The sequence below is a fragment of the Passer domesticus genome, chromosome 4 (genome assembly GCF_036417665.1).
Source record: "Passer domesticus isolate bPasDom1 chromosome 4, bPasDom1.hap1, whole genome shotgun sequence".
Classification (NCBI taxonomy): domain Eukaryota; kingdom Metazoa; phylum Chordata; class Aves; order Passeriformes; family Passeridae; genus Passer; species Passer domesticus.
In genome coordinates this window covers 83,439,407-83,455,081 of record NC_087477.1, presented here as the reverse complement: position 1 = coordinate 83,455,081, position 15,675 = coordinate 83,439,407, and the positions used below count along the sequence as shown (strand labels likewise).

The 15,675-nt window shown below is 47.8% G+C and overlaps 1 protein-coding gene across 1 annotated transcript in view; it reads left to right on the top strand.

The window, feature by feature from the left end:
• Positions 1 to 15,675, top strand: part of SFXN5 (sideroflexin 5) — a 101,726-nt gene that overhangs the window by 53,122 nt on the left and 32,929 nt on the right. The window contains exon 10 of the mRNA XM_064419176.1: positions 12,081 to 12,171. Coding sequence (XP_064275246.1) covers positions 12,081 to 12,171 — 91 coding nt within the window. The remainder of the gene's footprint in view (positions 1 to 12,080; positions 12,172 to 15,675) is intronic.

Sequence of the window (15,675 nt, the reverse complement as noted above, 5' to 3'; positions counted from 1 at the left end):
CATGTTTGGGAGGTTTTCTTCCACATGGAGCTGAAGGGCAAAGACATTCAGGGGTTCTTCTCCTCATGGATGTTGGGATGTTTTTCTCCACGTGGAGCAGGAAGGATAAAAAAAAACCTTCAGGGGTTCTTCTATCCTGATGTTGGAAGGAGGTTTTCCTCCACGTGGACCATGAAGGGCAGCAGCCTTTAGAGGTTCTTCTCCTTCTGTATGTTGGAAGCTTTTCCTTCATGGGAAACATGAAGGGCAAAAACCTTCAGGGGTTCTTCTCCCTCCTGATGTTGGAAGGAGCTTTTCCTCCACGTAGAACATGAAGAGCAGCAGCCTTTAGAGGTTCTTCTCCTCATGGATGTTGGGATGTTTTTCTCCATGTGGAGCACAAAGGGCAAAAACCTTCTGGGGTTCTTCTTCCTGATTTTGGGATGTTTTTCTCCACATGGAGCATTAAGGGTAAAAAAGCCTTCAGGGGTTCTATTGTGATGTTGGAAGGAGGTTTTCCTCTATGTGGAACATGACGAGCAGCAGCCTTTAGAGGTTCTTCTCCTCATGGATGTTGGGATGTTTTTCTCCACATGGAGCAGGAAGGGTAGAAAAACCTTCAGGGGTTCTATTGTGATGTTGGAAGGAGGTTTTCCTCCTTGTGAAATATGAAGGGCAGCAGCCTTTAGAGGTTCTTCTCCTTCTGGATGTTGGAAGCTTTTCCTCCATGTGGAGCATGAAGGGCAAAAACATTCTGGGGTTCTTCCATCCTGATGTTGAAAGCAGGTTTCCTCCATGTAAATATGAAGGGCAGCAGCCTTTAGATGTTCTTCTCCTCATGGATGTTGGGATGTTTTTCTCCACATGGAACATGAAGGGCAAAAGCCTTCAGGGGTTCTTCTTCTATCCTGATGTTGGAAGGAGCTTTTCCTCCACATGGAGAGCAGCATGTGAGGTTCTTCTTTAGAGGTTCTTCTCCTTCTGGATGTTGGGAGGTTTCCCTCCACAGAGCACAAAGACCAGAGCCTTCACAGGTGTTTTTTCCTGATGTTGGGAGGAGGTTTTCTCCACATGAAGGGCAGCAGTCTTTAAAGGTTCTTCTCCTCTCTGATGTTGGAAGAAAACCTTCCCAGCGGAGCAGGGATGGCACAGGGGGTGTGCAGTGAGTGTGTCCCCACAGACATCCCAGTGGGAACACTCCTGAAGGTGTGGAATGCTGTCTGAAACCCCTCATGGCTCCCACCAGCCTGGAGAAAGCCCTGCAGAGCAGGGAGCCTTTGGGATGTGGGCAGACCCTTCCCTGTGTGCAGGGAGAAAGGGCCTGGAGAAGCCCAGAGAGGACAGAGCAGTGAATTTGTGCTGTGCCTCACCCTCTGTGTCCTCACACCCGGGACAAGCACACTGCTCCATCAGGGCCGGGGTTGGCCTCGTTGTCCTGCAGTTGAATGGGAAATCTTTGCAAATATCCTGATTTTCTTCTCTTTTTAGAGAGAGAGGAATTGCTACAACCACAACTCCCGATTTCCAGCCCTGCAGGTGAATCTGGGGAGGAATCAATATTCTTTTATTCCACATTTCTCTCCCCATATTTCCTTTTCTCTCCAACTCCTGCCATCCCAACCCAAGTCAGGGCACAGAGCTGTGCCAGGTCCAGAATTCCATCCCTTCTCCTGTGCATGACTCGGGTGAAGGAATCTTGGAATAAGGCTGGGAAAGGTGTTTGGGCTGGAACAGATCCCAAATCCCAGATCCCAAATCCCAAATCCCAGATCCCAAATCCCATCCCACCCCTGCCATGGCAGGGACACCTCCCGCTGTCCCAAGTGCTCCAAGCCCCAGTGTCCAACCTGGCCTGGGACATTCCAGGGATCCAGGGGCAGCCCCAGCTGCTCTGGGAATCCCATCCTCTAACATCTCCATTTCTCTTTCTGGGATTGTAGTTTATTTTTATCCCACTTTCCCCCCACCAGCCTCTTTCCTGCCTTTTCTTTTGCTCCCTCGTTTTACCGCTGTTCTGCAGAGTGATAATGTAATTTTTCCCCCCAAACAATTGAGTGGATTCCTGGGATTAGGCTCCAGTTCCTGATATCTGGCTGCTGTTCATGCTGGTGGTGCGTGAAGTGCAATTAACACCAGCTGGTTTTCCTAAACAAGGCAAACAAAGGCAGGGAGAAGTAAAAAGACTTGAGAAAGACCAAGCGTGTTTTAAATGTTTGGAATTTTTATTCCCCCAGTACTCCAGTGCCAGAGCTGCACGGATCAGGGGGGCTGTGATTAGACAGAAACTCTTTCCAGCTGACACACACACTCTTACTCTGCTATTTTTCATGCTTTTAGAAGATTAAAAAACCTGCGTGAAGCCGATTTTATTGGCAACTATTGCTTTTTAGATATTATAATTTTATATAGATAATAATTTTCAATTATTATTATTATTATTATTATTATTATTATATTGCTTTTTAGGTACTATAATTTTATATACATAATAATTATAAATGGTTATTATTATAATATGCTTTTTAGATATTATGATTTTATGTAGATAATAATTATCAATTGTTATTATTATATTGATTTTTATAATAATTTATATCGATAATTATATAAATTGTCTATTTATATAGATAATTATATAAATTATATAAATTATTATAAAATAATCTATAGAGATTTATTTTTATAATAATTCTATCTAGATAATAATTATCAATTATTATAATGATATTGTTTTTAAGATATTATAATTTTACATAGATAATAATTATCAATTGTTATTATTATAATATTGTTTTTCAGATATGATTTTATATAGATAATAATTATCAACTGTTATTATTATATTGATTCTTATAATAATTTATATCGATAATTATATAAATGATCTATTTATATAGATAATTATATAAATTGTATAAATTATTATAAAAATAAATATATATTTATAATAATTTTATATATAATAATTATCAATTGTTATTATAATAACATTGTGGTTTAGATATTATAATTTATATAGATAATAATTATCAATTATTATTATAATAATATTGCTTTTTTATATTATAATTCTATATAGATAATAATTATTAATAACAACTTTATTATTTCGATGTGGAAGTAGGTTTTTTTTGCCCAGGGAAATTGGGCAATCCCTGGAAGGGTCCAAGGGCAGCTTGGGTACCCTGGCCCTTGGTGTCCCTGCCATGGCAGGGGTGGCTGAGAGGGGATTTAAGGCCCTTCCACCCCAACCCATTCCAAGATTTTCTGATTCCCAGTTCCAGATCCCATCTCCATTTGCTCTGGCACTGCTGATCCCTTTTGGGTCTGGCTCAGCACTTAGATCAAACTCCTCTGTGGGTCAGAAAGAAGGACTGAAAGGCCTGAGTTAAACCAGCCAAGGGCCATGAGCAGCCATTCCCAGTTTCCTGCTTTGTCACTGCCGCTGGGACCTCTGCACAGGTGCCCGGTGGGGCTTGACCCCTCTGGGACCCTCTGGGCTCATTTTCTGCGTCCCTCTGGACCTTCTCCTTGAAGCATCTCCCAGTTTTGCCGTGGGATCGGAGCTTTCTCCCTCAGCTTTTCAATTTCCCTGATCACAGCTCCCAGCTGTGCCAAGAGCAGCTCCAAGTCCTGCTCCTTGTGCTGCTGGGGACCTTGTGGGACCCTCCAGGGGTTTCTCTGTCTGGCAGCACCTTCTGGCCACGTTTCCTGGCAGCTGTGCTGGGCCAGAACCTTGTCCTGGTGCCACTCCGTGTGCCCTGGAGGCACCCTGGCCATGGGTGCCGTGCCCTCCCTGGGACAGGATGGGCTCTGATGGGTCCTGGCAGGGCACAGCGCCTGTATCTCCTGGGAAATGGATTTGTGGAAAATTCTTAAAGCTTGGTGGAAGGTTCTCATCGTGCGTATTTGTATACAAACTCTGAAATTAGAAATACTGGTTTAGAAATGCCATGGAATAGGGCAGACCTTGTTGAGAGAGAAATGGAATTAGAAATAAGTTTTGAAAGGTGGTTTTGTAGATAAGATTACATGCTTTAGAGAAATACAATTATAAAAAAATGTATTGTAGTAGGACTTATGAGGGGTAATTTAAAATGGTTAACTTTAAGGTATTCAAAGTGTCCCTCTGTGTCCTCACACCAGGGACAAGCACACTGCTCCCTCAGGGCTGGGTGAGCAGATTTTGGCCTCATTGTCCTGCAGTTGAATGGGAAATCTTTGCAAGTATCCTGATTTTCTTCCCTTTTTAGAGAGAGAAGGTTAAAAACCTCTTATAATGCATTATAATTAAGAAATAGTTTCTGATTCTAGTCTATTTCTGAATAGTAATTATAATATCAGTATTGTTTTGCCCTTCACATGAGACTAAAACTAGAATAAACGTTTTTAAAACTCCTTTTAGTTGCCCCATCCCTGAGTCAGAAAAGGGTTTAATCCAACACAGCTCAGCCAGGAAACCCCTTGGTGACAGCCACGGTGACACTGTGGGGCAGGGAACGTTGTCCCCCAGTGAAGGGAGCCCAGCCAGGTGTGAGCCCAGCCCCAGCTGTGCAGGGTTGGGGTCTGCCCCAGTTCCCAGGCTCCCTCCTTCCCCTGCCTGCCCTGCACTCCAGGGTTGTCACTTCCCTCCAGGTTTATTCCAGGGCGGGTTTGGGGTTTATGGGCCTGTCAGCACAGACACAAATAAATATTTGGTTCTCACTTAGCAACCTGAGCTAAATTCTGACAGAAGTAGGAGTTGTGTTTTCTGCTGGGTGAGAGGGAGCAGCAGTGCTGCGTAACCATGGCTGCAGCCAGGCTTGGGGTGACCCCTTCTTCCAACGTCCCTGCTCAGCACCCCAGTGTTCCTTTTCCTTCACCTCACAGGGTTAAAATTCAGGTGATTAATGTCATTAATATCAGCTGCTAATAACCCACCCTGGACTCGCTGCTGGCCCCCCGGGAGAGGGTTTAAAGCAGTGTTTCATGGGCAGCCCCAGAGCTCTTCATTTCGGCAGTGCTTTCCTGCTTCTGACCCCAAATCCTGCCTCTGCAGGAGCCCCTGGAGGTGGGGAGCAAAAGCAAAATGCCCTTTCTGCCAGGGGGATTTCCTGCTGCTCTGGGGTATCCCAGTTGGCACCACTGAGCCAGCCTGGGCAGTTACACCTGGGGTGTTTAGAACCAAACCAGGTGGAAGCTGGGGAGGAGCAGGAATGTTGGAGTGTCCTTGGAGCCTGGGGCTGGAGCACCTGGAGCAGCTGAGGGAGCTGGGAAAGGGGCTCAGCCTGGAGAGGTTCAGCCAGCAATCCCATTCCTTCCCTTTCCAGCAATCCCATTCCTTCCCTTTCCAGCAATCCCATTCCTTCCCTTTTCATCAATCCCATTCCTTCCCATGCCAGCAATCCCATTCCTTCCCTTTCCAGCAATCCTTTTCCTTTCCATACCAGCAATCCCACTCCTTCCCTTTCCATCAATCCCTTTCCTTCCCTTTCCATCAATCCCTTTCCTTCCCTTTCCATCAATCCCATTCCTTCCCATGCCAGCAATCCCTTTCCTTCCCTTTCCAGCAATCCTTTTTCTTTCCATACCAGCAATCCCATTCCTTCCCATGCCAGCAATCCCATTCCTTCCCTTTCCATCAACCTCATTCCTTCCCTTTCCAGCAATCCCACTCCTTCCCACACCCATCAATCCTATTCCTTCCCATTCCAGCAATTCCTTTCCTTCCTTTTCCATCAATCCTATTCCTTCCTTTTCCATCAGTCCCATTCCTTCCTTTTCCAGCAGTCCCTTTTCTTCCCATTCCATCAACTCCTTTCTTTCCCACACCATCAATCCCATTCCTTCCCTTTCCATCAATCCCATTCCATCCCTTTCCAGCATCCCTTTCCAGCAATCCCTTTCCTTTCCATACCATCAATCCCTTTCCTTCCCATGCCAGCAATCCCATTCCTTCCCTTTCCAGCAATCCCTTTCCATCAATCCCATTCCACCCCTTTCCAGCAATCCCTTTCCATCAATCCCATTCCATCCCTTTCCAGCAATCCCTTTCCAGAAATCCCACTCCTTCCCTCTGCATCAATCCCACTCCTTCCCTCTGCATCAATCCCATTCCTTCCCACACTATCAATCCCATTCCTTCCCACGCCATCAATCCCATGCCTCCCCTCTCCATCAATCCCTTTCCTTCCTATTCCAGCAATCCCATTCCTTCCCTTTCCAGCAATCCCTCTCCATCAATCCCATGCCTTCCCATCCCAGCAATCCCGCTCCTTCCCGTGCCGTGGGGCTGCTCCTCCATCCCGGGGCTGCTGCTCCATCCCTTCCCCGCTCGCACGCTGACCTCTCGCACACCATTTCTCGCTCTCCTCTCCAGGTGCAGGTGCCCCTGTGGATTTTTCCAATCCCGCTCCGTGTTCCCGATAATTGTCTGCGAGGCTGCGCTGACAGCCTGTGAATGGGGTGTGATGTCCATAATCAGCCGGGAGAGCTGCAGCCCTCCCGCCGCCTCTGGCCGGCTCGGGCAGCCGGGAGAGGGATGGGAGGGGATGGAGCGTGGCCTGGCTCCCTCCTCCCTGGGAGCAGGGGGAAAATCCCGGTGGATCCGAGGAGCTGGTGATCAACTTCTCTTTTAAACGAAGTTTAAGTTTGAAACGAAGTGGTGCCTGGCTCTAAAGTCTGCATCTCTCTGCTCCAAAGCTGTTCCTGCACATCCCTTTCCCTGTTCATTCTCAGGTTCCAGAAGGGAGTGGTTGGATCTCCCAGACTGGAAACTCAGGCTGGCAGTTCCTGCATGGAGCCCCAGAATCGCTGGAGCAGCCATTCCCAAAGTCACAGCCCTGTGGGGGACAGGGACATGGGGCTCTCTGGGAATGCTCCCAGTGTCCATCATCCTCCTGTCCCTGGAGTTAGGAGCACCTGGCACCTGCTGGGTCCTGCCAAGCCCATCCCTGGAGTGTCCCAGGCCAGGCTGGATGGGCTGGGAGCAGCCTGGGATGATGGAAGATGGCCAAGGCAGGGGGTTGGAGTAGATGATCCTTAAGGCTCCTCCTGTGACTGTCCCCTCCCAAACTCCATGTGTCTCTCTGCAGCATTTTCTCTCTCATTCCACTGGGATGTTTCCATTTCCAGCAGGTTTGTTCTCATCCCTTCCTTTCCCTCTGCCCCATCCCCACCACCCCAGCAGTGCTCCTGCCTCTGGACAGGATCCAGGTGCATGGAAAACTTGGCATGAGACAGCACACCCTCTTGTCTTGGGCATGGCCCCTCGTCCTCCTGGCTCCACCAGCTCCCAAACCAAGTTTGTCATGTTCTCATCACGAATCCCACTTTTCTCCAGCCTTGCTCCAGACCGCACCATTCTCTTCCCTTGGAGCATCCAGCTGTGGGGCTGCTGTGGTCATCCCTGCTGGAATTGTCCTGGGAGTGAGTCTGCTCCTTCCCTTACTCTTGCTCCTCTCTAAGTTCCTTCCCCACTCGGATCCCGATTGCTTTCCCTTCCCTTAGACTCTTCCATTCTGTTCTCCTTGGCTTGGGAAAGCTCCAGTTGGGAAAGAGCCCAGTTTTCCATCTCTCTGCCTCCATCTTCACCTCCCAGCCCTAATGAATGAGTTTTTTCCTTCCTTCTCCTAATGCTCTTTTCTCCAGCTTGGCTGCACGGGACTCATCAGATCCAATTAGTTCCAATCCAATCTGGTGACTGGGGGATGAGGGATAACCTCCTTTGGAGCCAGTCCCTCTTTCCAAGTTGACTTTGCAGGTCCTTGAACAGCCAGCTCCAGCTGCAGTGCTCAGGGATGCCCTGCAGTTAAATCCCCTAAATCAGGAGAGATTTCTCCAGCACAGTCCATGAAGTCTGGAGAGTGGCTCAGCAACGTTTGGGTGGTGTCATCTACCAGCTAATGCTCGCTGGACTCCTGAGATTCCTCTATTTTACAAAAATTCCCTCCCAATATGAAGTGAAATAACTCCTTGGATGGATTTACTGTTCTAGGCCAAGTTTAAGAGGTGTGGGCTTGGCCATTGCCAGTGTCAGGCATTTAAAACCATCTCTCAGGCTTCAAAACTCTTGATCAAAAGGCAGAAAAAAACAGGGATTTTTAAAAAATTCCCATGGTTTTAGAATTGGTGTCTTGGTAGACACGAGGTCAGAACTCGTGAGGTGAGACAAGAAGAAGAAAAGGAATCAGAAATGTTGGTCTCTGACAGCATCTGATGGTTCTGCTTCAAAGTGATGTCAAAAATGTTCTGGTGAGGGAATGTTGGTGATGCTGACACAAAACTGGGAGCTAAAGACGAGGCAGGAATTCTTGGCACTCGAGGAGGAGGAGGGAGGGAGGAAGGGCAGAGGCACAGCAGAGCCCTGGCTGAGGTTTCTCTCCCACTGGCCATGTTTGATCCCGGATTTGTGTTTAGGGATCTTAGGAACTATTGGTGTCACGTATCCCTGTGTCCAGCCGTGTGTCCCTGTGTCCACTCATGTATCCCACGTGTCCCTGTGTCCAGCTCCCCCTGGCTCCCTCAGCCACATCAGGGGAGTGCTCTGGAGGAGGAAGCCTCAGCAAACCAGGCAGTTGCAAAAAGCTGGATTTGATCTGGGTCACGGGGCAGGAATTTGCATTACTCCCCATCCCTGGCAGTGCCCAAGGCCAGGTTGGATGCTGGGGCTTGGAGCACCCTGGGACAGTGGCAGGTGTCCCTGCCATGGATGTTCTTTAAGGTCCCTTCCCACCCAAACCATTCTGGAATTCTGTCAGACTCTGGAGCAGGCTGCCCAGAGAAGCTGAGCTGCAAAAGGAGCCATAGGATAGGAGCAAGCAGCTTCAGGCTGTGCCAGGGAAGGTTTAGGCTGGATTTCAGGAAGAATTCCTTCACCAAAGGGATTTCAGGAAGAATTCCTTCACCAAAGGTTGTCAAGCACAGCTGCCCAGGGCAGGGGTGGCATCCCCATCCCTGGGGGGATTTCACAGCCCTGTGGATGTGGCACTTGGGGACAGGGTCAGTGGTGGCCCTGGCTGTGTTTGGGATGGCTGGACTCGATCTTGGAGGGCATTTCCAGCCTCGGTGATTCTGCGGTTGTGCCAGGTGGGGTGGGGTGACTCCCCCTGGTTCTGCTCCATGTTTCCATCCCCAGAGCTGCAGACCCTGCTCAGTGACTGGGTGATGGTCACAACAATAAACCTGGGCTTGGTCTTTAATGATGAATTTGCCTCAACAGCGTCCTTTGGCCAATCCCGAGTAATTAAATTCATTAACATCACCTTGATGAGCCTTTTGCTTTGGTGGCCTGAGGTTGAGCAGTTCCTGCCCTGTTTACCCTCATCCCACCTCACGGCCCATCGGAAGGAGTTCACAGATCAGCTACAGCAATCTCCAAACTGTAGAAAACAAACCCTCATTAGTTTCCTATATCCAGCCCTTTTGTTGAGGATTTGGGAGATGGGATTTAATCTCCAGCAACATTTAATTTCATGTTCCCAGCAGGAGGGTTGCTGTAAGTGGGGACTGAGTTCATCACATTAAATCTGGAAGTAAAATGCTTTTATTTCATTGCCCTCACAGTGGCGGCTCTCCCAGACTCAGCTTTTCTCTTTCAAAAGCTGCTGCTCTTCCACTTCACTGTCAAATCCTCCACCAAACCTCCAAGCAGGGGCTGCAAACCCAACAAAATTTGTCATGGACACGGATTAACCATATCCAGACTAAATACCTGAATCCATGGGGCAGACCAGCAAAGCCAGGCTTAAAACTGGCTCCTCTTAAAACCACATATTTTAGACTGTGTTTAAGTTTCTGGAGGTGTTCAGACTTTGAAAATACTCATCCTAACAACTGGAAAATTAAAAAAAAATTAAAAATCAGTCATTTTTGAGGGGGAAGAAGTTCAAGACAAGCCCTCACTGGTGTCCAGACTAAGCAGAATCACCACGGCTCTCTTGGACTCAGCTCTAGGGCTGCGTTTGCTGAGGGCAAGAGGAGGAGTTCCTGCTTAGGTCTGGGTGAAAACCTTGGGAAAGGCTCTGGAAGTATTTCCTGGGGCTGGAGAAGCAGCCCTGTGCTCATGCAGGGCTTACCCAGCAGTTGTGCTTCTCCTCCTCTTCCTCCCAGGCTCCGGCACGCTGGGATGTGCTGGGATGTGCATGTATAAAGTAGCAGCCTGCAAAATATCTTCTCCCAGGCTTCTCTTTGCTTTTTAAATGCTCCCCTCAAAAAAAACCCAAACAAAAAATCAAAACAAAACAAAAAAACCCCAACAAACGAACTAACAAAAACAAAAACCAAAACAACAACAACAAAAAAACAAACAAAAAAAACAAACAAACAAAAAAAAACCCACCAAAATTTGCTCTTTTCTGGCAGCTTTTTTATTTTGGCTGTTGGTTTTTTTTTTTTGTTTGTTTGGTTTTTTTTTGTTTTGTTTTTGTTTTGTTTTTTGGGGTTTCTTTAAATTTTTCTGCATTTGGGGCAGAAAATGTTGTGGTCACAAATTGTTCAAGGCTTCCGTTTCCAGCTGAAAATTCCCAGGCTGGGGCTGTTTGGTTTCATTTCTGCATCTGGGTTTGTTTGTGGGGGGATGAAAAAGAGAAAATATTGCGAGGAAGAGTAATTTAAAGACAGAAGTCATTCCCCATGAATAGATTTGGTTAATTTTTAACCCCACGTGTGCACGCAGCCAGTTTTGATGGAAATTCTCCCAACTTTCAGCATTATCAATGTGAGAGTCAGGAGGCAGAGACTCCTCTGTGTTTCTATGAACATCCACAACAACCCAGATCCATGAAGAACTGTGGAGAGTTCTGCATTATTCAAGGGTTGGACCAGGCAACAAAAAGAAATCCATGTTATTATAAACTTTACAGCCCAAATGTTGGCACTGGATGGGGTTGTGTAGTCCAGACTCTTGGAGAAGGAATTAATAGTATTGAGCCACCACCTCTGAAATCTGGGGTTTTCCCAGCTAGGTGAGGACTGCCAGTCCCAAGGATTTTGTGGTGGATGGGGAAAATGATGGTGAACTGGGAAAAAATCCAGCCAAGGGCAATTCCAGAAGGACTGGATGGTGCTGGAGTGGTTTATGGCTTATCTTTTGGCTGGAAAGGGTTTGAACCCAGCTCTTGGGTTCAACCCTCCATATAAACCCAGGAGCTGGGTTCAGTCCTTCATTCAAACCCAGGTCCAATCCAACTGTGGGGTTCAACTCTTTGTGGAAACCCAACAGTTGGGTTCAATCCTTAACTTAAACCCAGTGATGGCTCAACCCTTCATTTATGCCCAACAGTTCAACCCTTCATTTAAACCCAGTGGTTTGGTTCAATCCAATGGCTGGGTTCAGCATTTTTGATAAACCCAGCTGTTGGGTTCAAACCTTCATTTAAGCCCAGTGGCTGGGTTCAGCCTTCATTTAAACCCAAGTGTTGGGGTCCATGCAATGGTTGGGTTCAGCACTTTGGATAAACCCAACCATTGGGGTTCAATCCTTCATTTATGCCCAAGAGTTGGGTTCAATTCTTCATTTAAACCCAAGAGTTGGGTTCAATCCTTCATTTAAACCCAAGAGTTTGGTTCAATCCTTCATTTAAACCCAAGAGTTGGGTTCAATCCTTCATTTAAACCCAAGAGTTTGGTTCAATCCAATGGTTGGGTTCAGCACTTTGGATAAACCCAACCATTGGGTTCAACCTTTTATTTAAACCCAAGAGTTGAGTTCAGTTCTTCATTTAAACCCAAGAGCTGGGTTCAACTCTTCATTGAAGCCCAAAGGTTGGATTCAACCCTTCATTTAAACCCAAGAGCTGGGTTCAGTTCTTAATTTAAGCCCAAAGGTTGGGTTCAACTCTTCATTAAAGCCCAAGTTAGGTTCAACTCTTCATTTAAACCCAAGAGTTGTGTTCAACCCTTCATTTAACCCAAAGGTTGAGTTCAACCCTTGTTTTGAGCTCAACAATTGGATTTAACCCTGTATTGACTAAAGGGTTGAGCCCAACACAGCCAAGCCCTGCAGCTGGGGGAGGTTTAGTGCTCAAACGCCTTTTCTTGGAGAGGGACCCCAAACTGTGCCATCTGCCCTGCTCCTGGTCATTAATTCTCTGCTTCTCTGGTTTGTTTTTCTCCATTCCAAGGTGGGCCTTAATGTTCTGATCCAGAGAGCAAACAAGTTTACCCCGGCCACTCGGCTGCTGATCCAGAGGTTTGTGCCATTCCCGGCTGTTGGTAAGGAAAAATTCCTTTTCTTTGTATTCCAAGTGGTGGCTGCAAACCTGCAGGTGGCCAGGAGCCACTGGGATGGACACAGCTCCTCCCTTCCTGCTCGTGTCTCCTCAGTGGTGGCCCCGGAGCTGGGGCAGGCAGGGATGGGGCTCTGCAAAGCAGAATTTTGGCAGGAAAATGCTGCAGAGCTGCTGGTGAAGGCAGCTGCTCAGGCTTTGCAGCTGCACTTTGCACTCTGAAGCAGCTTCAGAAGTGATCAGCACTGAGTGGTCCTCGACCACTCCAACCTGAGAGCATTTCATTTGCAAGATCTGGGTTGAGCCCTGTTAAATCTTCAGATAAGCAGCAGCACTGTGGTTATTTTACAACAAAATGCAGAGAAATGGTTCTGCCCTGAATGTGCAGATTTCTGAGAGGCACGGATTAAGAGCAGCCCAAGTGTGTGCAGAACTGAGGCTGCTCCTGGTTGGTGGAGCATTTTATTGGGGTTTTATCAGCCCTGTGTTTGAGGGCAGGGATGCTCTGGACTCAGCCTTTGCTGGGCCCTGTGGTTCCAAGCTCCAACCTAATAATGCTGAGTTATTTTAGCCCTGAAGAAATCACCAGTGGCTTTGGTATAAGCTTTTTGTGTAAGCTTGTTTATTTACAGAGATGGTGCAAAATCACTAAAAAAATGGGGTTTGCTCCCCATTTTGGAACCTGTTCCAGGTTCCTTTTTCAGCCATATAATGCCAAATTTTCCTTTCAGGTTTTTCCGTTGCTGTGCAAGTGCCACATCCTCAGAGCTCGCCTGAGCCCCTTGACCTGTCTGCTGCTCTCGCTTTCTCTGGCCTTTCTGCTCCTTTTTTAGCAGAGAACTGCTTGTTGTGTCCCTCCAGCCCTCAATCCCTGAGTTGTTGGGGTTTTTTCCCCTCTTTTCTGCCACAAAAGCAGCTGCCAGCCCTGCCTGCAGAGCAGGGGGGACAGGGATTGTGCTCTGGAGGTGGCACTGAGCATTTTCCTTGTACACCAGGGATCTGTGGGCATTGTTGCTGTTTTCCTGGGACTTTTCTGGGATCTATTTTAGGGGGATTCATCTTTCCTTGGGTTTTTACAACCAGGAGAGCACAAGGAATGAGTTCCAGCCCCAGGAGGCAGCTCTGAGAGGTGTTTGAGTCAAAGGCAGGCAGGAAATCCTTGCTACAGGCTTGATCTGCTTTCACACCAAGGTGTTTGTGTTGGCATTGATTGAGGGCCCATAATTAATTTGTTTAGCCTGTAATTAATTCTCCAGCTAATGTTTTATTTGTCTTGCTTTGTTATGAGCCAGGACATGAGGGATCCTCCCACTAATTGCTGGTTTGTAGTTTGCAGACCTGGACAAACCCTTAATTAAGATGTGTCTCCCAATTCCTTTTGACCCTCCAGCCCCCAGCACAAAGGCAGAAATTCTCTATTTCTACATGAAAAGCCAAACACTGGGGTAAAGCTCTTGCTCCAAAAACCCCACAGATGTGGTCCTCAGGGATGGGCTGGTGGATTTGGCAGTGATGGTTGGACTTGATGATCTTAAAGATCCTTTTCAGCTTCAATAATTCCATGATTCTGTGAAATTAGAGTTTTCCCCATCCCTTCCTTGTCTCCCTCTGCAGTGACCTCCAGAGCTGTGCTGGCTGGGGGCAGCTGGACAATTGGAGGGGTAAATTTGTAGCAGCTGAAAACCCCAAATTGTCAAAAAAATCCCATCCAGGGGTTGGATCCAGGAATCCAACCCAGGGCAGCAGCTCCTGGAGGAGCGGCCAAGGCCCCGCAGGGCCAGGGGCTGCCCCGCTGGAAAAGGGGTTTGGGGTCGGGGTTGGGGCATCCTCAGGGGGTGAAGGGGTTCCATGGAAAAGCAGGGAAGGGAAGGAGGTCTTGGAGCCTGAGTTTGAGCAGGCAGGGGCTGGGTCCTTTCTCAGAGGTGAGGAGGGGAAGGATCTTGGTGCCCAGGGGAATTCAAGGAACCCAATTCACCCTTTTTTCCCCCAGAACTGTGTGTGAGCAGCTGGCCCCAAGGCCAGGGTGTCACTGGTGAGGGTGTGCTTTATACTGGAGATGTTCCTGGCTGAAAAACCTCAGAAAACCCCAAAGATCCCAAGTCTGATCTGAAGGAAATTAAAGGTGACGGAAAGATCCTCATTGGAGAGGAGGGAGAGGGAGGAAGGATTTCTTCTCCTTGGGCTTTTGTGTGTGTGTGTGGCTAAAATTGTTGTGTTTAGGTGATGCCCAAGGACAGATTCAGAGTGTGGAAAGCACCCTGGGATAGAAGAAACCCCTACAGACACCCAGGAGTGGGGTGGTGCCTTGCTTTGGAGCCCGAGCCCAGTTTCCTCACAGCCGCAGTTTCCATTATCACAATTTCTTCCCAAATCCTGCAGATGACTTTGTCTGCACATATATTTATTTATTTCTCACCCCCCCCACCCTCGAGCATTTGAGACGTCCGTGCAATCCAAGTTTAGCCATAATTAGCAGCGTTTCTGCTCCCTCAGGAAGCAGAAGGGGAGCGGCTACGTGAGCGGCTCGCCTCAGACAAACCATGGAAGCAGCTTTCGGGTCTGGGACCGGGTCAGGGAATCCAGAGCCTTGGGAAAGCATCTTGGGAGCGTCAGGGCTGGCCACCCCATCCTGAGTCTGTCAGGAACTCTGTGCCAGGGCATCCCTGGCCAAAGCAGCTCTGCTGGGCTCTTTGATCTGCTCAGTTTTGATTGACAGCGAGAAGGACGGGGCGTGCGAGTGTTAAAAATGAAAAAAAAGCAGGGGCTAAACTTTTCTCTAAATGAAAGGCCTTGTTTTGTTCTTTATCTGGGATTCAGGAGCTGAAGGGTTGGGAACACAGATATTTTGATAGATGGGAAGAGTGGTCTGGTCGTTGGAATATTAAAGAGAGAGACAGAGTGTGCGTGTGTGTGTGTTCCTCTCCCTCTCGAGTGGAAGGAGCATTTGTCACCACAAATCATCCTTGATTGCACAGAGCTGCCTTCAGAGAGGGCTCACCCACCCACCACCCTCAAAAAATTAGACATTTGTTATATGACATGAATTGAGATTAATTAGCGAATATTAACCCATCAAGCAGTGCAGAAACACATTTTTGGAAGGCACTGGTGCTTGCAGCAACAGTGGGTTTGTCTCAGTTCTGGGTGGAAAGTTTGCAGGGAAATGTGGTGTGGGGGGTGCTGGAAAATGCCACTCGATCTGCCCAAAAGTTTTGTGGGAATGAGCAGCTTTTCTCTGGGAGAAGTTGGGAAGTGCCTGGGCGAGGGGAGGGGCTGCACGTGGTGCTCAACTCTTGGTCAGACTTGAGAGACAGAATTTGGGGTCATCTTGAGGCCTCAAAAGCCACAGGCTGGACAAGGAGGAGGGGTTAGAAAGGTGCACAGAGCCATTTTTCCCCTAAAATGTGTGAAATCATGGAATGGTTTGGGCTGGAAAGGACCTAAAGACCATCTAGTTCCAACCTCAGGCATGGACACCTTGCACTAGACC